The sequence below is a fragment of the Cyphomyrmex costatus genome, unplaced genomic scaffold (assembly GCF_001594065.2).
Source record: "Cyphomyrmex costatus isolate MS0001 unplaced genomic scaffold, Ccosl1.0 scaffold5, whole genome shotgun sequence".
Classification (NCBI taxonomy): Eukaryota; Metazoa; Arthropoda; class Insecta; order Hymenoptera; family Formicidae; genus Cyphomyrmex; species Cyphomyrmex costatus.
In genome coordinates, this window is record NW_017279267.1 from 1,224,403 (window position 1) to 1,248,182 (window position 23,780).

Consider the following 23,780-nt stretch of genomic DNA (forward strand, 5'->3'; position numbering starts at 1 on the left):
TATTTCAGCCGACCGTGTCATAATCTCCTCCGTTGAAACTGTCGCGGAACTATCGTTAAACGTAGCTAATAGACAAGATCAGGGCGGAACTTCCGCCAGGTTAATCGGCGAGAGCCGAGCGTCAGGGTAAGAAACTCACCTAACCACTACGGTATTCATCTTCCACGGCAGGGTGAAATTCTTATGCGTGTCCCTCGAGCAGAACGTGTACAGTCTGCTTCCGGCGGGGTCACCGTTCTTCTTGTACTCGTGTATCGTCAGGTTCCACGCCGTGCACGGTCCTGTTAAGTAGAAGAAGTGTTGCATAGAGCGGACAGCGTTGCGAATCTCGGTATTATCCCATTTTTGTATAAAAGCTTAATGCTTATCATAGAAAAAAGAATAAAGACAACTTTATCATATATATATATATATATATATATATATATATATATATATAATATATATATATATAACAGGAGCACCAAGCAATCTATTAAGTCTGTTAAAAATGTTATCCATTTAGCCCCAGTTCCACCGCAATGTAAGATTAATTTTAATTTCGGTTTCATTTATCTTTTACCTTCTACTAATTTTGACAAAAATAATAAATTAAGAGATTAAAGTTAATCTATCTTACATTGGTAAAATCGGGCCTTAGCCGTTTTTTAGGATTTAGCCTTATGATCAGTGTGCCTTCGGTCAACTCGATGGTTCGAATAAAAAAACACGGTAGTGTTTTTTGCTCCAAGTACGGACATAACGTGAACGTGTGTTTGTGAAAGTGTTGTAATATATCCAAATAAATCATAAATATTACGGATATTACGAGTCCTTTTATGCAGTGTTTAAGTGCAAAGAGCATTACGAGCATTATTCATTAAATCTTAAACTTTTGTTCAACAAAAAAGAATATCTCTTCTAAATTAATTTGTGTCAGATTAAATATCTTTTTTAAATTCATATTTTTGAGTTAAAGTAATATTTCAAAGTAATATTTTATTTATTTCAAAGTATTCGACAATTAATCTAGTTAATTATATGCATATAAATAATTAATAATTCGTAACAATTGTACGCGTGAATATAATACGCCTTCGTTTCTTTATTCATTTTCTACATAAGTTATTTTCCCCACAAGAAGTAATATGCATGCATGAGAAGGTTAATAGTTCTGTTTATTATCAGGATTCTTGTTATTTACATGAAAAACAATGGTAAACCATTCATATAAAAAGCTGCATCATTCGTAAATAAAATTTCGTAAAAAGTATAATTAAGAGGAGAGAATACGAAAAGAAAGAAACACGGTGGCATCCATAGTGATACCGCGACTTGAGAGGTATATTAAAACCATTTCCAGCGTTTGCTTTAGTTATGATTCCAACTCTACTTATAATCTGTAAGATGGCGAGGAGAAAGAAAATGAAAAAGCTATGACGTGAAGGCAGAAATGAGAAGATGAAAGGAACGGGGCGACAGCGACATTTCTATGGCGGAGTTGTGGAATGTCTCGTCACTGAAGTAATTCGATTCCCGCAGCGGTTCATAAAATCATAAAATGAGAATAGAAATGCACGAAGCCTCATTAATTTATTCAATAATGCACTCGTTACTTTATTGCCACACTCCTCTAGTGAACAAATGCGGGCGTCGTAATTGTATCCATGATGTTGACATAAGAAGATAGAGCATATGGAATGAAAACCTTCCTTTTTTTCAATCAAATTTCATCCGCGTAATCTATCCGCATAAATCAAAGCTTCTTGTATCGAATTCAATATTCTATCATTCATATATATTGAACCAATAAAACCCCATTTTCTTGAAACATTGCAGAGGATATTCTCTGCATCCAATAAATGATATTTTCCTGTACGAACGTACAGATCACAATTCATTGTGCTATCATATATGTACATACATCCCGTTACATCGATCGATCGCCATATACAAGAGTTTCCAGAGAAAACAGGAAAAATTGAAATAGACCAAGAATACTATTGAAATAAATAAATAAATAAATAAATCGTTTGAAATTATCATATCAAATAATAATATCGCGCAGTAAAAAAAACCCATAGTACTGAGTGATCAATTTTGAAGGGGATGATGGCGTCATACAGTTGTAGAAATAAAAGTAAATTCAGCCATGAATGCTGCTATCCTTACATCAGAGAGAACAATATTTCTCATGCTGCATTTCATTCGAGAGGAACAATCGTAATATTCCCAAGCTCGAATATAAGCGATAGGCAGTCGCCTTTGTCGTGCTCGTAAAATGACGATTTACGTACCGCAGAAATGGGAAAGGCGGAAAGGCGACGAAGGTGGAAAAGGGCGAAAAAGAGAGGGAGAATGATGCAAAAAATAAGAGTGAGAGAAAGAGGGAACGTGATTTCTACACGGTAAAGCTTTAGTTTCCGTTGTCGTGGTAAATCTGATGGTCTCTTTAATCTCGCGACCCACTGCCATTCGTTTCGCGCCCACGCTCCTCTGTCTCTTCGGTCGGCCGCGACGTTCTCTCACCCTCCCGACTTATTCTTCCTCAACTTTCACCCTTTCGTTCGCCGGCAACGGCGGCAGCGACGGCGGCGCGGCGGAGCCAATGGCGCGGATAGAAATTCCGGCGGTCTCGGAAGAAAAGCAATCGAGAGAAGATTTCGCCGTGTCGTCGCCAGAGACGAGGCGCGTCGTACGTAGGATGATCTATCTCTGTTTTCTCTCGAGCCCCGCGACCGGGATCGAAATAGAATTTTGCGGATAGAATTCTTGAGAATATAGAATCCTACTGCGAGACGTAGACTAGAATTTTGCGCTTATCGAGATAAGAGTTGAAGGAGAACATCGTTAAGGATAACAACTTGAAAAGAATGTTGTCCTCATCAATATAATAATTTCACGACAATAAAATATCGAAGCAATACTATCTTAGCTTGAAAATAGTTTTCTTTTAATATTTTTGAATTTTCTGAAAATATCTTGTCAATAAAAAAATCATTGATACGATGATTGATTTTCAAAAAATAATAAAAGATCGAAATATATCTATACAGTTTCAGAATGTAATCACTTGTAAAATATATAATATATACATATATCTATAATACAAGCAATGCTGTTGTTAAGTCGAAGCTATTTTAGTAAAAATATCAACAGGTTCATTATAGCAAAAAAATTAATTACGTTATAGTAACGATTTTTAATGTTTAAGATCTGCGAAAGATACGCCGCTTCGGAACGCGTTACTTTTTATTTTCTTTTAATGCCGCTCGAAGATAAATCGCTTGAATGTTCCCTGGAGAGACGTAGATAGGTTCTCTTAAATAAATCATTTTCGTACTATTAAACTGCTCGCAGCTTTTGCAAGATATAAAACTACAAACTAATGAATTCCAAGAATAACTTATATTTCTTTGATTTGACATAAAAGCCTAACAAATATTCTTACACAAACTATATGCAAAAAAATTATGTAAAGTAAATTAATATAATTATGCGTTGTTATTGTCGATTTAAAAGCTTTAATTTAAAGTTCACATGAATCATATTTTAAATATATTTATGATATTTAAATAAATTTAAATATATTTTTTCTTTTAAATTTAATTAAATATATTTATTATAAGATAATTATGAAAATATTGTACAAGTAACTGAAGTTTTATTGGAACAGCTTCTACAAATGAAGAGATATAGACACAAGGTCTACTCACGGCTCTGAGTGGACTTGACTTCGATGACGAGTTGCCGGTCGATCGGTGAGTCTAGAATCCAGGTACACTTCTGCTGGTAATACTGATTCAGCTTGAGTCCGGCGCTCGCCAGATCACCGCCATTGACCTCGCCTTCCGGCTCGGCCGTTGTGTGATCGCCGCAGTAAGTGTCATTGATAAACTTGTAGGCTGCGTGGAAATTGAGGCCCGCCCTCGACGACCTCGACCACTCAATGTAGACCGGGGTCCAGCTACGAATGCCTACCGGAAGCCAATCCTGCGCGATGATAGATCCCGTTAGACGGATGAAATGAAGGCCGAGGGATACGATGTGGAAAATGGTGAGCAATTTAGAGAGAGGAAAAAAAGCGAGGACTATAAAATAACCGTTGAGAAATTGAAAATAATATCGATAAAAGAGCTGAAATAAAATACAGTACACATAATCTTTAGTATATACGATTGGATCGTTTGTGTCCAGCGCACTTCTTTTTTTTCATACTAGATTAGACTAGAAACAAGTAATTAATTATAACATTTATATACAACTTTTTTAATACACAATCTTGCGAATACTTTCTATAGATGTTAATAATAAATATACAAAAATCACTTACTAATTTTTATAATTTATAATTTTTGTACATTTGTTAAAACGATGAAAATTAACCAGAGACCGATCTATCGTGTGTATAGTAAAGGAAAACTATTATCTATACCAAGAGATAATAGAGTAATATAATAAATTTGAGATACTGATCGTAATAATGTAGGAAGAAGAAATATCGATGGCTTATTGACAATTAGGCAATACGCTTAATTATCAATCGCGGATTTCGGATTTAACCCTGTACTGTTAAATTACACAGATTTATCTTGTTGTTTGCATGATAGCCCTAATGTGTCGGAATAATGATCATTTGAATATGAAATGATGCTCCCACGAATCGAAATCGTATTACCGTTTATAGACTTACTCTAACGATTACACTCGATCAGGTGTAATCTGATAATACGTCTATTAATAATCATCATATGGATAGAGTCAAAGTCAGGTCAGTTGTGCGGTGTATGCGCGAGATTTGTCGCAAATGTATTTTGCATTGAATACATTATAATTAACGTTGACAATTTCCTGTTAAACATTTTTCCAGTTAAATATAAATTTCAAAGATTGGTAATTCCAAAGCATTTTCGAACAAGTGCCACTTTTTCATTTTATTTTTTAGTGGTACATATTATACATTCGTTGTAACAATCACATATTAAATTTACTAAAAAATAACGTCGATTATTACACCGTAAATTTAAATTTTTTATTCATATTGATTACATTACAATATTGTGATAAATGTTGAAACCATATTAATGAAACTGATATACATTTCATGCGAGCGTTAATAACATAGTGTATATTACCGATATTACGTTAAATTAATTTTCCACAAATAACACATACACAATTTTCCTGCACAGAGATTCACTTTACGATGATTAATTATTATCGATAATAGCAAAAATGTATTTAAGATTTTTGAAGAAAGTCCAGCACGTAATGAATTTTCTTTCTAAGGAAAAGAAAAAGAACTATCTAGCTGAGAGAAACGATATGATACGCATAAGGAAGCATTCGCAGAAAATTGCGTATCGCAAGCGATATATTTTAACGACATCGCCGTTACAATGTACGTTTTCGCGTGACAATGCGGAGGATATAAAAGTTGCGGTAATAACGATAGCTTTTATCTCGCGGCATTCAAGGAACGGAAGTGCTCGTGGAAGCGACCGCTCCGTTGAGGGCGTCAAGACGCTCATTCGATGCGGGGGCCATGGAATAAAGTTTTTCCGTAGCTCGCGCGCTTACCTGGTAATTCCCACAGAGACAGGTGACAATGTGTCCGGTCTCGGAGACGAGCAGGAGGTGGTCCATGCTCTCCAGGGACTTGCTGACGCAGTGGCAGCCGCTGTCGCCGCACTTGGTCTCGCACGGGTTGTTTGGCGTTTGCTTCGTGCTACCCTTCACCTGCAAACAGAGGCATCAACGTTCCAAAAAGTGCAAGTAAAAATCTGTACGGGCGGAATGAAGGAAGCAGACTAAAAGAATGGCAAAAACACGGTTAATTAATTATCGAGAGCCATACGTGCAGTTTTTAGTTAATTGTTCGCTGTCTCTCCCGTAACTGACAAGAGACTGACAACAGACAAGATATCGCAACTGTCCGGAATCGATTTGGTTCTCCTTGATATGCTGTTTGGTATAAAAATTTAAGAAACACATATTTTTTATATCTACATGACTATTTTGAATTTAAAAGGGATAAAATTATCAAAATTAACGCTTGCACAATATTTTTGTGTGTAAAGTTTCATGGAAATTTTCTTCAAAGAAAAATTATGAAGTTTGTGAGTTTTCTGTATTAAATACACTTTTAACTATATATTAACCTTTAGAGTGCCGGCACTTTTTCATTAAAATAATGGTTTTTTTCTCGAAATTTTTTTCTATATAAGTATCATACACATGGAGCAGAATATCGAGGTTTGTACAGATCCATAAAAGTGGCTTTTCCAGTAGTCTAAAGGTTAAAACAGGGAGATAATTCGCAAACCTCACAACTTCTCAACGTTTATATTTAATTCTAAGTGATTATTTGAAACGATAAGATATATAAGAAACGTTTTAGATGACCCTTTTATATAGTACTTTTTATAATATCTTTTTTTATACACCTTATAATTATGTATTTATAAAGTTTTCAAAAATCTAAATTTCTATATATGTATGTACACTTCGTGAAAGGATGAGTTATGTAAGCGCGACATAACGGATTAAAGTTGCACGATTTTCCCGGTTGCAATGGATTCGCAACACAGATGCGACGTTCGTATCGTTCAGTGTGGGATTACAGTTGGTATGTTTCCACCAGGAATTCAATTGTTGCACTTTATCGTTCTCGCAAAAGTTACTGAAACCCGTGGCTGCGAATCCGTGGTCTTGCCTTCGGAACCACGTCTGATCCTGCGGAATATTATTTCTACGAGGATTAAAGGCTCGCGTTGCGAGTACCTACAGATAGAAAGTTTTAGATTTCGAATTCTAAAACTCCCTCGTGCAGTATGCGCGAGAGTTTTTTTTTTTTCTTTAAGTTAATTTAACAAGCAAAAATTCTTATTTATGTGAGAGACGGTGCGTCGAAAATTGAATAAATTAATGAGAATTGAATTCTTAATGATCGATTAACGCGTTGAGCGCCAGCGACACACACCGTATGACATTGACTAGGTACTCTTTTCGACGACATACATCGTGTGTAACAGATTTCCGTGATTTCCAGCAATATACTAAAACAACTAATCAAGGTTCTCAAATTGCATAAAAAATAATAATTTCCAAACATTGGATAGTTTCGGCTCCTGCGATACACCTATAAAAATTAGTCGGTGCTCAATGTGTTAAACGGACGATAGAGTTTAGACATTTCATTGGGAAACTCACGGTAATGACCACCGATTGGTTGGGCGCCGGTATAAAGTGCTGCCTGCACTTCACCGGGCCTTCCATGGCGAACAGCCGATGCGGTTCCGGATGCACCACCGAACCTTCCACCGGCGACGTCAACCCGTAATATTCGACGTCGCACACGCTGGCAGGCTGCTGAGTGCCACCCTCACGTTCTGGAGCATCAGACGAAAATGTGTGTTGCTTGTGAAAATGTCGAGAAAAATTATTTCGATTAAAAGAAATAATTTTATTTTCGGATCTTAATGCTTAAAAATATTAATATGCAAATTTTCGCAAATACATTATTTCAGTTTTGCAAAAAAAGTGGTTAGTATTAAAATAAATTGTAAAGATTTAATCTCTGTGCATAAAGTAATATCCTGAGATTTCTGTTATTCAGCAATATAATTTCTTGTGCAACAACTTAATTGCAAATAAAGTAATGGAGTTAATGTAAATGATACAGAAAGAAATAATTGAAGACAAATTCTAATCTGTTACAAGTAATAATTAGATCGATATATATAAGAATAAACAAATAAGAAAAAAAAAATTCTATTTTCGAATTCAAAGTGCATCTTGATGATTAATAACATTCAATAAGCAAATTTTTGCAAACACATTTTTGAGTTCTATAAAGCGCACTGGTTCGGTTTATCGGGCTTGAAACACAATTGCATTGTGTTTGCGGAAATTTGTATATAAATATATTATATTAAACATCAAGATTCACTTGAATTCTCTAAAAATAGGATCTTTTCTTTCATTTATTTAATTTAAATGTATAAAGAAGAAGATCTTGAGAGAAATAGAGGGAGAAATTTTTCAGTTATTTAATAAATTCTGACAAAAGTTAATTATAAAATTAATAAATCAACAAGGCTATTCTAATGAATGGAACAAAATATGATGTAATATAAACGTAAAAATTACTATCCTCGAGATGTCAATCAAGAAAATTACCCAGGCGATTTGAAATATAAAATATCTTCGTTTTATTGCTTCGCTCATATCCGCTGAACTCTCGCGGGACTCTTGTAACTTTCTTCTCCTCGCCTCTTAGCTTAATTTTTTTTCCCACAAGACAGTTTCTCGCAGTCAGAGGGATATATATTTCTACGAGTTATAGGTGGGTAAATGCCTTACGGGCACTTTCATTTCAAGTCGAAGTTCGCTCCAGAGACGGGATTCCCTCATTCCGTTTCTTACACGGCAATTTCGCATGATTATTCGCGGCAATTCGGGATCGCCTGGTTGAATTTCAACCCCTTTCCTATAAGGAGATCGGTCTCTCCGGGTCGCATAAAGTTTTATATTCCGCCACCGGATCGTACTCAACGCGAGATAAGGTAGGCACCGGAATTCAAGTGGAGAACGAAATTCGAAAACGTTCGATCTTGATATTCAACGGTCGCCTCCTTGAAGAGGAAAGGAAAAAATGAAACAGTAACGGCGGGGAATGGTAATGTCTCTATGTGGGATGTCATCACGAACGTGAAATAAAAAAAAAAAGCCGACGAATGAGGTCACGATTCGAATGAGGTCAATTCGAACGCGGTCGATGTGCGCGCTTTATTTCCCTTTATTTAAATACAACGTTGCGTTATTTAAGACTTGAAACGCCGGTCGCGGATGACTGTACTCATCGATCGCCACGAATTGAATAGAGAGATACTGCGAGAGGCATGAGTGCATAGCATGTAACACTTGTAACACGTGTAAACGTAATAACGTTGACCGGTGACACGATCACTCTCGTCAATCACTGGTCCTATCGATGGCGATAGTTTGTCATCAGGCATGACTTTTGATTCTTGTCATTTACGCTTTTTTTTTTTGTAATAGTCCATGATTGGATCTAGTATATGCCGCTCGTAGAATTGTTGTGACCTACGATAGCTACCGGCTACAAGCGAGATCGGTAGCCATTTCGTAAACGTAAAAAAAAATTGGAACGAGAATTTGATGTCGACATGATGTGTCGTAAAATTCGGTCGACGTTTAAAATCTCATCGATATCAAAATTCAATTACTGCTGTCCGCGTTTCGTTCTGTCCGTTAAAATTTTATCTCGTGCACTATTAGCTTGTGTTCCAAAACGCTTGATCGATTTTAATTTTCGACTTTAATGAAACCGAGTTAAATTAACGAGAAAGAGAACAATATATCCGATAAATGGAGAGCCTTTTATATATTACGTTAGTTAGGTAAAAAAATAGATTTTTATTTTAATAAATAATTAAGTACAATATTAACTAATTTCAAAGCTAAATTAATTTTTTTTACAAATACAGTATTCATATTATTTTATATTACTTTTATACTATTTTTATATACACCACTTATTATTGTAATATATACAATACTATAGGGGAAAGTGGTCTAAATCTGACCTATTTGCAGTTTTTGTTCCCTATAAGGCGTAAATAAAGTCCGATCATAAATGGTGCCGATTGAAAGATTATTTAATTCCCTTCATTTTTGCTTCAGACCATATTGACGTATCTCTTACTTGTGTCAAACTATAATGGAAAATGTAAAAATGCATTCTCCGGTCCGATTTGGAACTATGACTTCCAAATCGGACCTCTTCTATTTTTATAGACTTTTAGATAGAATTTTAAAATATTTTAATCTTTATTGGTATTGAGTAAAAACGAGCAATTTAAGATTCAAAGATAAAAATATAATTTATACTTATTAGAATTAAAATCAATAAAAAATTCCATCAATCTGAGTCTGATGGCACATGATAATTGATTTAGTGTTCCTTAGACCAGATCTGGTCGGTCGATCACCAGTACTATAATCAGGTTATGGCGAACCTTCTTTCTTCGATGAATTAGCTGGCTTATTCGTCTTTTAAGTGTTTTTTTGTATAGGTTCAATTTGGACACGGGTTCTTTTGAACGATTGGAACAAATTTTACAATAAACCGCAAAAGTAATCACAAAACTCTTGATATTTTTGAATTCTACACTATTTAATTATCTCTTAAATCAATTACCGTTCAAATTTTTAACATCTTTTAAATAATGATTTACAAGAATTTTCTTTTTTAAAATAATTTTCGCATGACAGCCAAAACTACGTATTTGCGTCTATTCTATGGACGTTATGATGAAGTACTGCCAAACTGCACTGTTACATATTCGGTATCTCATAAGGATTTCACATTATAAGTAGCACGCAAATCTGCTTAACCGTATTTATTTAAATTAAAAAGGTCCGATTTGGAACACGGTCCGATTTAGAACATTCTCCCCTATATATTATTCATTATATGCAAAACGTTATACAGATAAAGTTCTATAAGTATTAAAAATCGCGGAACATACACTGTGTACGCACCATCATTCCCGCTTTGAATTTAGATTTAGCGCTTTCAAGCTTGTGATAGTCCGGTAGTCCGGTTTTACTCGGCAAAATAGATGTAACAGTCGCGGACGAATAATTATCCGACCACGAATAATTACGAGTTGCCCGATGCGAGAGCGCGTATAATATACCTAGGGTCTCATTTTAATCTCCGAGATTACTTAGCCAAGGAAAAGGTCGTAGCTACTTAATCGAGGTTAAATCTAATCTTTGAAACGGGATTAAGCGCGACCGCTGTTTTTGCGAGGACGGACGCGTCGATATCGTGAATGTGTCCTCCGGCAGCCAACCAGAATCCCTCGGTCGAGTGCCAAGCGAATTTCAGGATTACCATCCGGACGTGCCTACGTTCATCCGATTAAGGGGGACAGGGGAGAGGACCGAGGCTTTGACATCGATATGCTGAGGCGTATTTACGGTAATTAGTTACTCGTAATTAGCGGTTTGGATGCACCGCAGTTGACTACTCGAGAAGCAATGGGCAAAAACCCGATTCCGCGATGATAAAACTGCGGACGCAACTTGTGCTGATCACGAAAATGACGTTGCTAGTCGTGTTCCAATAGACCAGTATTGAAAATTTGTAGTTCTACAAAATTTGTAGGACTACCGACACTTTTTAAAGTAAATTCGTTCACTCTAAGATGAAAGGTGAAGAGTTTTATTTATTTTAAAAATGAAGTCGTTAGCGCTCTAAACATTCCAACTTAAAGTGAAATCGTCTTCTTATTAGCAGTGTTAGAACCGAGGCTGGCTAACATACGCACACAAGCGACATTCTGATAAATTCGTTCTGTAAATTTTAAAGTGCCTCTACATAATTTGCAAATCGCAAAACGTAGTTCGTTAATACTGACACAAAATGATAATCACCGCACGCAAGATACACTCAGATAAAAACTAATCGCACGCAATGAAAAAAATAAACGTAAATCTTTATTCTGCGTATGCATTTGCAAACTATGTTTTGAAATTATATGAAAGCATCCTTACAGATTAAAAACAAAAACTATACAAGTTACAAGTCTGTGCTAAAAGCACAAAGAATCACACGATGCGTGAATGCGTACATTTGCTGTTCAGTACGCTTTATGTCCTTTCTGCATATTTATTCACTTTTAGAATGAGCAAAATGATATATTAACAGAACGCGTAAAAAGTATATTATAACGTTAATACTTATGGATTAAATACTATACTTTTCCTGCTCTTGATAAAGATGTACTATATAACTCGACTAAATAGCTCGGAATTATTTATTGAAATATTCCTTCGTAGTAAACACCTGCAAGTTATATGTAACATACATGTAGTGTAATTTCGAACTCAATAATATAACTATAATCATCTATATCACATGGTTGTATTACGGTTATATTATTAAATAGGAAATTACATCTACATATATCAGATTATATGTAATTCGATGTTTGCTAGGTTCGCTCATAGAATATTGAAATTCTCACTCCATTAGAGTAAAATGTGTCACTTTTTTTTAGAATTAAAAAATTATTCAAATAAAGAGTGATTAATTTCAACAATTTAAAAAAATGAAATTTCATTTCACTTCGATTCTTGGCAGTATTTTCAGTATTACTTGAAGTGAATTTACTTCAGAAGAGTGAGATTCAATCCCAAGGAATTTAGAGAGCAGTATATATTGAAACGCGTCACTATATCATCGACTATCGATCGCTTTTTGCACTTTGCAAAGATTGTATTTGACAGGTAAAGTAGATAAATGTTTTATCTTTGTAAATGTTATAAGATTTTTTAATATGTGATTGGTTATACATTTAAATCCAATGAGGAATTAAGGGCATGAACCAATCATATTAAAAAATCTTACAATAGTTGCAAAGCTACTTTTTCTACTAAACACATAAAGAAAGAAGTACTGAGCAAGTACCATCATCATATATTGTCACATTGGCGAAAATAACCTGTTATTACTAGATATTGAAAGAACAACATAATTCTTAACCTTTTGATGCCATGAGAACGATACTTGTATCGTTACTTGAATTTTCGAAACGATACTTGTATTGGGAAATATGGCATATCCAATTCAATTCAATTGCTATAACTTTCATACAAACGAACATTGTAAAAAATGTTTTTTTCAATTGAAACGTCAGACGTTAAGAAATAAAATAATACTAAGCAAATATATTTTTATTAATAAAAAAAAATTAATAAAAAAGTTGTAAGTAATGGAAGAAGCATTGGAAAAAGGAAGCCGTATGACGTATTCAGAGTGATACCGAAGGATAATTCTTAATTATTTATTACGCGTCATTCACTATTTAAGAAACACGACCGAAAACTCGGGAGACATCAAATTATAAGACAAACTTCATTGCGCGATCTTTTTAAACTTCTACTCGGAAATGTAAAACGAGAAAGCTTCTCGCAAGCGCGTAAAGAAGCGCGATTGCACTCGTAACTCGTAATGAACGGGAGAAAAAAAATAAAAAGGAAGAAAAACCGATAAGAAAAGTGAGCTATATCGGACGATAGAGCGCAGAGAACAGCATGTTTCTCACGATTTCGCGACGTTTACGCGCGTTGACTTGATTGCTCGCCGACGACGCGCATCATAATCCAATTTCCGACGTTGCAATCTTTTGTTTCGAGTTTCTGCCAAGTCCGACGCGCAGCAGACCGCATTCGTTCCCGTTCGGCGACGACGCCAACGCTCCCTTTTACGGCTTACCGTCATGAAAGTAGTACGAGACCTCCATATACTCCTCGTCGGTGGGGCTGTTGGAGGCGCGTGTTAAAACCACCGTCATGTCCCGACCGTTGGATGAGTACCTCTTCGGCTCCACGTACCTGGAAAAAAGGAATGGAAAAAGGAAACGTCATTTGCGCGCTCGGCTCGAGGAGAATCCGTAGCGAGGGATGGTTTTCCCACGCTCCTTTCGCGAGAGCGGCTCGTAGTTTTTCGGGGTCGAAACCGGATATAAATCGAACTCGCCGACGAGCAAACGCCGTCGAAGGTAGCAACGAATGGCTGCTTTAATCTTCACACTGTCAGTCGCTAGACAATGTTTAAACGTCGGCGCCTAGACACTTAAAATTTTACTCGAAAGTGTAGATTAGATATAAAAACTTGAACACTGAGACTTCAACTTCAGTCTACAAGGAAAATTGCTTTACAGTCATTAATTTTAGGGAACTGACCGTCTATTGGATTCACTTAATAATTATAAATCCCTTTGTCAAAAATGTTAAACAATTCAATTTTTTTATGTTACATCTGCAAATTTAAATTATTCTTATTAACATATATTTACAATTATATTAGTATATAATTAGTATTCTTTTTACACAAATTGTATCATTTTGGTTCCTTTATGGGGAAAACAATTTTGATTAAATCAACAAAAACGCTCAACACAAGAATGGTATTTATGATAACCTAGTAGAAGAGAGAGCGACTTAGAAATGATCAAAAATAACTCAAATTGGGTATAATTTGATGTTATATGAATTTAACGGTGTGTGTTATAGATTTTGGAATCAGCTTCGGAGAGTTAAGAGACTCTAGAAATAAATTGAGCATAAAATAAAGGTACCGTAATAATTCTGTATCCCGATTTTATCTCGGGATACACGAAACTTATCTCATTGTGAACGATGCTCGTTAAAATAGTCGAATAGCTTTGCATCACGACCGCGCAATCAATACGAAGGAATGACGGTGACATCCGCCGGGATCGTACTATGAATAATGATCGATCCGATTTCCGCTTATGTATGTTACACGCGCGCACATATATATACATGCACCGGAATACGGGATTTGTGACACTTTTCATCGGAGACATTTGGGGCATGCGGGAACTTCGACGCGAATTATTAATTCACGATCATTATGACGAAGGGTGCACAAGAGAGCATGACGCGCATGGGTGCAAAAGGGTGCTCCGCAGAAGTTATATTATCGGCGCCGGGACAAAGCAGGATGTAAATCTTACACGTAAGACTCTATTTTCCCTGAGCAAAGTTGTAAATGGACGTCTTGGGAACCGCCCTCGATAGTCGGCGTGCGCGAGAATTGCCTATGAGTTAGTTTTGCAAGATAAATCGGGCACCCTTTCCGCCCTTGCCTCCTTCTCGACGCCACCCCGTCGACGCCGTCGTCCTACGACCGCGAAAGGAGGATCGCCCTTTGTCGCTCGAATGAGCGCTAGAATTACGTCGTCAATTTTCTAACAGTATAACTTTCCCGCGCGAACAATATCGCGCCAACCGCTCGAAGTCAGTGACGTTCAACATCTCTTTGGGTAAGTTTATCGAGGTCTCCAGAAATGGGTCACAACTTTTTGTTTAAAACGTTTATTTAAAAAAAAAAAATGGTATGTTTCATTTGTAGCGTGTTTCATTTGGCGTTTTAGAATTTAATTAAAATTTGTGAATATGATTGAAGTAAATTAAAATAGACACGCAGTAAATTGTTATTAAATAGAGAATGGAAATAGAAGAATCGAAACACGACCACTTGTTCAAGTTTTAAAAAAGAGAGTCTTTAATCTTCAACGCTGATAATCGAAATTTGATAAAACTGAATATGGAAATGTTGTGTGTGTTGTGTGTGTGTGGGAATATGTATAATTTATTTAAATCCTCATATTCCGTGTGAAAATTTAAATAAAGTTTATATATCAAACTATACGGATTGGTTTACATTTAAACATTGATATTCTTGAATGATTATATCAGCGTATATTTTATATAAAATATGAAATTTATTGATTAAGTTTTAATAAATTATATCCTAAAATTTACGTCAAGAGTTTTCCCAGCAATGCTGAATTGTCGCTATAGAAGCACGTGAATCACAAGTACCTTGTTATTTGTAGGCTGTATTACAAGCCAGCGCGATATGATTATCGCGATACCTTCCACACGTGTGGAATGGCAGTTTACTTTATTAGCGCGTGGGATAAAGCGATGGTACGATACGGTTGATCTGTGTCGATTCATTGGCTGCTCCCGAGCAGGGGTGGCTTTTAGTTGGACATGGTGTGCGTGAAGATTAAATTACTTGATGGCTATACCGGATTGATCCCCGATGTATCTCGCGTCCATGCACGGACGGATATTAAATAGAGCGCGCTCTGGGCAACTCACTTGAATAATCGCGATGCCCGATTAGACCCTTACGGTCCTTTGTTCCCAGCGGTGTTGTGCGCGATGCACAATGATACGATTTTCGTCTTTAATCGTCGTCGACATCGTTAATGCGTCGTCAGTATTATTGCTTTTTCTTCACACGCTCGAAATTCACATTTCAAACTCCCTTATGATTCTAAAGACTATACTACTTAAATTCATAATGTCAAATTATATTTTGAATTATTTTTAATAATTTCTAAAAGAGACGCTACTCTCTGCTCAATGCATTGTTAATTTAATTAAAACAATTTAATTCAACAAAATGTGTTAAATTCGTTTTATTAGAGATTATAAGTTTAATATTATATTTACTAAGAGCTAAGAGCATACATATGAACGTTGTTTATTTGAAAACTAATCACAGAAATGGATTGATTTATATTTTAACACACATGGAACTTAAAAATAAGAAAACGTTATTCAACCCAAGGAATTGTCATCGTTCCTTTGATATTTAAAGGTGTAAATTAAGCTGATCTATAAATTGAATTAAATTAAAAAAAAAATGCTTTACATAAAAAACGCCACTTTCAGACAGTTTTATCCTATGATTTGAAATATCGTATTATCTGTACTATCTTATGATGATACTATCTTTATATTGTGATACGATAAAGCTCGAAGAAAGCCCACTTTCTTGACTTTATCGAATTTTCAGATTACAAGGCTCCCTACTTCGTTTTATTTTGCATCGTCTTAATACCGTTTAGGAAGTATCGCGGGCGAAGCGAAAGGTGGCGGTCGGAAATTCGGTGCGGCTCGAGTCGCACGATGGGAAACGTGCCCGGCTGCAAGTAGCAGCAGGACTGGAGAACGTGCGAGGCGGATGAAGCACGGGCGTTATTTCGCATGAATTTTTACGAGATTAGCCAACATAAAACACGCAGCAGTCCCATAGGCACGTACGTACGTACGCTGCATCCGGACGACCTGCTGCTGTTGCTGCTACTGCTGCTACTAAGCATAAATCGTCCTGGGACCGGCTGGTACTGGAGCGGCAAACGTTAGAAATTAAAATAGATTAAAAACTGCCAGTGGCGTCAGCAAGGCGGCGAGGTGCAACACGCGCGTGACGAATATCGTTCCTCTCGGAGGTAGAGAGTGGAAACGATCTTCCCTTCGTTTTATGACCAAGTGGAGAGAAAAACCCCGCGGACACTCGTGAGCTCGTGGTTTCCACAATCACCACCACGTGAATGATGTAGTATGATGACTTTTTCAGTTTTACCCGTCTTTGATCTAGGAAGATACCAAAGTTCACGAGAGATGAGAATATCAAAATATTTTACGAACTCTGCATCTCGATAAGAATACAAATCGTAATCGCTTCGTTATCCTATTTCTATTCTCTGTTCAATTTCATCTTCCTAGATAATAATACTGCAAGGATCTCTCATATTTAAGAAATTATAGATTTGTCTGTGAAATATGAGAGATCATTGCAGTATATTATTATCTAAAAAGGTTTATCTTAAATAAAACTGAAGACAACGCCCTTGTACATCATATTGTAAATTCGTTTTCCAAATCTACTGGGGAAGCTCTTCTGAGTTGGGAAACATATATAGGTATGTGCGCGTGAGGTTATCACAATATTTCAGACGTTTTACCGCGCGCATCTGTCGATCGGGGAGAGCGAGAAGCCGGGTGTAAGCCCGGCGAATCGATCGCGTACCATATCGGTAGCGGCGACGGCGGCGCCTCGAAATCTCTTCTGGGAAATCTCTTAGTCCAACCGTGCATCCCTCGTTTGGCCATTCGTTGGTCGGTCCTCGTTCTTTTTGCACTGGCCGCATCAAGTTCGCCCCCCGATGCAACGGGGACGGGGGTGGGTAGAGCGTGCGACAGACATTTCGCGTCCGTCCATTTCCCACGGCTTGCATAATGCATGCGGCCGCTGGTTGCTTCGACGATGCCAACGACGACGACGACGACGACGACGACGTCGCTCCCTCGAAGTCCCCTTTGCACTTATCTCTTCGATCGGCCATACGGAATCCTGGTTCGTGGGTCACCACCGGCTTTCAGCCTCGAGAGGAATCACGCGATACCTTTGTTTGTCGTTGCTTGACCCTTCACAGTCTGTTTCCACGGTCGATTGGTCAACACCTTGTCTCTGGAGGCTTCAACATCGAAACGCCTGCTCGGTGCTGCATATGGGAAGGATACGGATCGCGCAGATGATAAGTATGTGAATAGCTTTGATCTTTTCCCTCCCACATGTCCGTACATATCAAATTTTTTTCGTTTTAAGTAGTTACAAGAACACGCAAGTAGTTTTAATATTTTCCCTCATACGACTTACAAGCACGTTTTGAATTATATTTCAAGTCATTAGAGTGCATATGTCTGATAGTTATAAGTACGGTAAACCTAAGAAACGACAAGTCAACATATGATCGGATAATTATCGGAATAAAGATCTAGTAAAAGATTTCTTCTATAAAAATTCCAGAATATGCATCTCGTCCTCTTCACGTGCTACGCCGCTGTTCAATATGTATGGGTAAAAATCTTCTTTCAAATATCTTTCTTGTCACGTTTTTCATTTGATATGACCTCTATTCTATCTCCCTTGAATTCTTATCAGGCATCTCATTCTTACATCGATATCTCGACTTTCTCGGGAAAAGCACACGTATTACGAATAAAAATTTCTGCTGTAATAATTTATGATATGATGGATGCAGATAATTTCAGATAGAGTGAAATGTGAAAAATTAATATCTCATTTCATTAAATGTTTAATATTTTTAACAAATTTAATAATTCCATATAAATACATTATATGTATATTATTTTATTAATTTAAATTTAATATTATAATATCCACAGCTTTTGTGTTAAATCGTGCGCGTAGTACATTTAGCTTTTCACGTAATTCCTATTTATGAACAATTCGTTACTGCAAAATAAAATAAAATAAAATAAATCTTGATCTGCTTTTGTGCAATATATTTTAATTACACAAATTTTTCCCCTTTTATCGGTATTCATTCTTAATTCGTCGGTCATGATAGCATTTTGTGATCAAACGCTGCAAGTCATAAATTCTAGAACACAGAGTATTAAATGGATTAGCCTGTATTCTATCAACGCCCAGCACACGCTTGTATTTATTATTCGCGCGCAGTAAATCGATTGGCATTAAATGTTTACGACATCGAAAGGACCGCGTTCATAAAACGCGCGTATCAACGTGAAAACTGAACCTGCTGCGCGCAAGGGTTTGATCATAAATGATACGCGACATGAAAAGTTAATTTTCCTTTGAATGCAGGAAATATTGGGCTACGTACATGGAAACTACGCAATTTCTGTATATACTTTGTGATAATTATATGAAATTAAATATCTGCCACGTCATTAAAGAAATTCATAAGCAGCCATGCACAACGAGCAGATGTTATATTTGTGTATAAAGAGATAATGGTTTTGCTGAAATATTGAAAAATTGGACTAAATCAGAATATTTTTTATTGTATTAAATAAATAACTATAACAAGCTTGACCGTCATATAGATTATTATTTTAATGATCCAATTATTTTCGGATCCGTATCTATTTGTTAAATTTTTAGATACTTTAACAAAATTATTTTTTATACACTGTGAAAAATTTTTGGCTGAAAATGAACGAATCAAAAGATTCTGATCATATCAATCAACATTCTGTGTAATTATTTCAACCACAGACTTCTATTAAACAGACTGCTTTATCTCCGTGTTTGAAGACAGCGCTGGGCAGTGCTATATTTTTGTTCAATCACTCTCGCATGTATAAATTACATGGATAACGACGTTAATGTTTTTACATAAAATGCGATATTCACAGACAGGATGCATACACATGCATATGTGAAATGAAACAAGGACAATTCGGAATCCGATTCATCTTTTTCTAACATATTGAGTTAGCAGTCCAGTTATAAAAGTTTGTGATTTCAACTAGAAATATAATAGATTCGACCAGAAAATTGTAATTTGTCCATTTTCAACCAGATTTCAATTAATGCAATCAGACTCTTTTTCCAGTGTATGTACAATATTTCTAGGATCAATGATATAGTGTACTTATGTACATTTTACGAGAAATGTTATAGAATTTATAAAAAAAAAAACAAAACAAAACAAAAATGTAAAACGCTAAATTAAATAGAAGTTGTATGAATGTTGCAAAAGCTATCAGTTTTTTCCGCGCGATATTAATGCTTGTGTAAAAAACAATATATATTCGTTTCACGCGGTCTTCTATAAAGTTATTTAATCAAACGCGAGAATTTACTGCGTAATCGGAAGATTCCTCCATCGTAAAAATCATTCTATTACAGTAACGTTACGAGCGAAAGTACGTGCACAACTAGCCGTTTGAATTTATGTCATAAATTTTTGTTACGTTTTTCTTACGGGTACATTCGCTTTGCGACAATATTGGAATTATATTTAACTCTTTTTTTCTGAGGATAGTTCAATGAAAGGTAAACAGAATCCTAAAATTTCGGCTATAATGTTATTGACGTGCGCGAAAAAACTAATGTAAGTTTATCAAATTTTTGATACGATAGTGCAAGTACAAGTATATATACACTCCACACTGTTAAATCAAAAGAGCAATGCAATGATAACTAATTCAATCCGTTGAATTGAATATTTATTATTTTTAACTTCCATGAGTGTTAAAATGTGAAATAATTTATTTCTAAAATTAATCTGAAAGTAAACAATGTTTATGTTAACATTATACTAACAGTAAAAAACTAAGTAGAAACTAATAAAATTAAAGTTGAAGGACTCTTTATATGAAAATAATAATTAAAACGAGGTGAAGGACAATGAGAGTCAATTCGTAAGTAAACAAGAAAGCGATTATACATTAAAAATATGATATGAATTTTAAAGAAAAAGAATACAATAAAATACTTAGCCGCTTTTAACACAATTAAAAATTAGAATATCGGTCAATATATAATAATATAAAAAATCGCTCGATGTAAAATGTCGAAACAAGTTTCGACTCTTGGTTTGAGTCCTCTTCGGACGTTAAAAAATTCCTTATTGCAATATAATTAAGACAACAAACCAAGAGTCGAAACTTGTTACGACATTTTACATCGAGCGATTTTTTATATTATTATATATTGACCGATATTCTAATTTTTAAACAATAATTGAATAAAGGCCGAATGACGGTCAAGCAAGATTTAGATTGCTACAGTAATGTGTGAATTTTATTTACCACGTATGTAGTCTTCTTTAATCGCGCGCCGAAATATTTTCAGTCTTTTACAAACGCAACTCTAAATAACTACCGTAGTAATATCACTAGTTAAATTGACACGCAATCTAACAATATTTGATGCTTATAGCATCTTATTGGATCTTAATAATATGTTGAAAGACATATATTAAATTTTAATGATTTGTTATTAATTAATGTAAATTAAATTAATAATAAATCAAATTCTGTGAAAAATAAGATTGCGAAGAATTTCACAAGTTGGCATTTCGTCCCGGTTTCCACTACTAGACTCATCAGTAAGATAATTGTAATGGAAACCTACCTTAGACGCCTGGGGGAGATATTAGAAAGAAGTTCTATATAAACAGATACTTATGTATCTTAGCACTTGCGAGAGAAGCAAGCGTAACTATAGACCTCTGTAGGCTGGTCGACGTAGTGATATTCTTCACAATGCTCCCGTTTTTAAGTAATTGACAACGTATTTTGCAGGCACGTTGATTCTAAAATTACAATATTTGTAATTTTTAATTGTGTCAAAAGCGGCTAAGTATTTTATTGTATTCTTTTTCTTTAAAATTCATATTATATTTTTAATGTTATAATCGCTTTCTTGTTTACTTACGAATTGACTCTCATTGTCCTTCACCTCGTTTTAATTAAGTAGAAACTATTATAAGTCAAATGTTTTATATAAATTTAATTCAAATTTAGTTTATTATTTGTCATTTAATTCATTAAATTATTATTTACTACTTATTACATTCTCTTGACTTAAGTTGTTTAACTTTACTATGTTGTTTAAATTAACAATACATATATTGAGTAAGAGTAGCGTAGAAACAACCTAAAGAAACGATAAAAATAACTCAAATTAAGTAATAATTTGGCATTATGAACTTAAGAATGTACTTTCTCTAAAAAGTTAAAAGTAAAAAAAATATATAATTTGGAAAATTAATCAATTGTAAGGAATAAAAGATTAAGTAGCACGAAATTGCTTAAATTTTCTTTAAATTAATAGACTATAATTTAATGTACAAAATAAAAAAGCTACAAATAATTAAACTCGCCAAATTTTTACTGAAAAATTCATCGAAGAATCGAGATATAACTTTGGCGACATAGCTGCGCAAACCGTACACTTTTGTATTGGTTTCCGTAATGCCGCGCGGCAACGATTGAACGGTTTCAGATAACTACCATTTTGTTTGTCCTCTGCGACATCTTTTCAGTCGAATATGTACCCAGTATAAACGCATCGTAGAATGCACGACGCGAGGGAGAAAGAGAGAGTCGGGCTACAGCCATCTTTCATACTTTGACTTCCGGCGAGATGAGTATGAGGTATCGCTTTGCATGCTACCGTCTAGTTCTCGGATGGAGACGGATGATGGATCTACCGGCGCTGTTTTATGATTACGTGCCCGACGATCTTTCGTTGCTTCCTTGGCATCGCGACGACGCTGGCTCCTATTTCGCGCGTCAGTTCAGCCGTTGTCTCGTGATACGTGCCCGAGGTGTAATGAATAATCTTCAAGGTACACTACGGGGCGTGCACACTAAGGAGAAAGGCTGCGTTTAATATATCAGGACAAAGGCCTGTAAGGACTAAGAAAGACCTGCGACAAAATTCACTTCAAGATTGCTACCCTATTAAAGTTCACAGCATATACAAAACAACACGTAAGGCAGTAAAACGTAAGTGAGTCGGCCAATCACAGTGGAGAAACAGTAAAATTACTGCTTTACGTTTTCTACTGTAATTGGCCGATTCGCTTACTGCTTACGTTCTATTATCTCAGATTTTTCTATGTGTTTCTAGCTTAACCAATCCTATATCTTAATATACGTACATCTTGAGCGCTTGCGTCTCTGCGAGTAGAGATTAGCGTTTAGAAACTAATCTCCATTCTGACGCAGAGTTGTAAGGAGACTTAACCGATTCCCGGCTTTAAGCCAGCATCGCGCGTGTTTTCGAGTTGCTGAGGGATCTCGAAATTTACCAACTCAAATTACGATGCATTACCTATACAAACCGGTACGATGGTATCTCTAATAACCGCTTTAATAACCAAAGGGAATTCACTTACTTATCCTGACTCGCGAGTTCCCGCGGGAGCCACTGCGCTGGACTGCAAATCTTCACCAAGGAGTTGGTAATATCCAGCGTCCCGCTTTCCGGCGAACCGTCGAATATCTCGATCGTGGACTGACAGGACTGTGCACTGTAAAATCGATAGCGGGAACATATCTATCAGTGAATTTTACGACGGACATCATGCGCGCCATCAAAATTCGTCGTCCCGTAGCAAAAAAATTCACCGTCGATGTATCAACTGTAAATTCTCGTGTAGACAATTTTGAAGGATATGGCGATCTAACGCGCTTTTCGCGGAAACGGAAAAAAAACAAACTTGAAACTCTAAAAAAAAAGGAACGTATGTGTTAAATGTATTATTATCGATCTCCTCGTCTGTCAATTTCTCTTTTAATCCGGAGGAAAGATTGAAAGCTTTTTGGAAACGTTATATTCGATATTTTGTTTCGGGATAATCTGTAAATGTATCATCCAAACCAAAATATTCGAGTGCCGCGTTTTCGTTCGCTCTAATCGCCTCACAAACGCCGCGTCTGCGGAAAGTAAGCTGCAAATCCGACACGGATGCCGCTATTACACGCACATGAAAACAGGGTAAAAAGGAAGAGAGGGGAAGGGGTGGGAGGGGGAGGAGAGAGAGAGAGAGAGAGAGAGAGAGAGAGAGAGAGAGAGAGAGAGAGAG

At 35.9% G+C, this 23,780-nt stretch overlaps 1 protein-coding gene across 1 annotated transcript in view; it reads right to left on the reverse strand.

Annotated features, from left to right (window-relative positions):
- Positions 1-23,780, reverse strand: part of LOC108778264 (uncharacterized) — a 254,792-nt gene that overhangs the window by 1,223 nt on the left and 229,789 nt on the right. Inside the window, exons 8-13 of the mRNA XM_018545395.1 lie at positions 23,091-23,225; positions 13,292-13,410; positions 7,192-7,370; positions 5,560-5,718; positions 3,696-3,972; positions 140-281 (exon numbers count right to left, since the gene is read on the reverse strand). Coding sequence (XP_018400897.1) covers positions 140-281; positions 3,696-3,972; positions 5,560-5,718; positions 7,192-7,370; positions 13,292-13,410; positions 23,091-23,225 — 1,011 coding nt within the window. The remainder of the gene's footprint in view (positions 1-139; positions 282-3,695; positions 3,973-5,559; positions 5,719-7,191; positions 7,371-13,291; positions 13,411-23,090; positions 23,226-23,780) is intronic.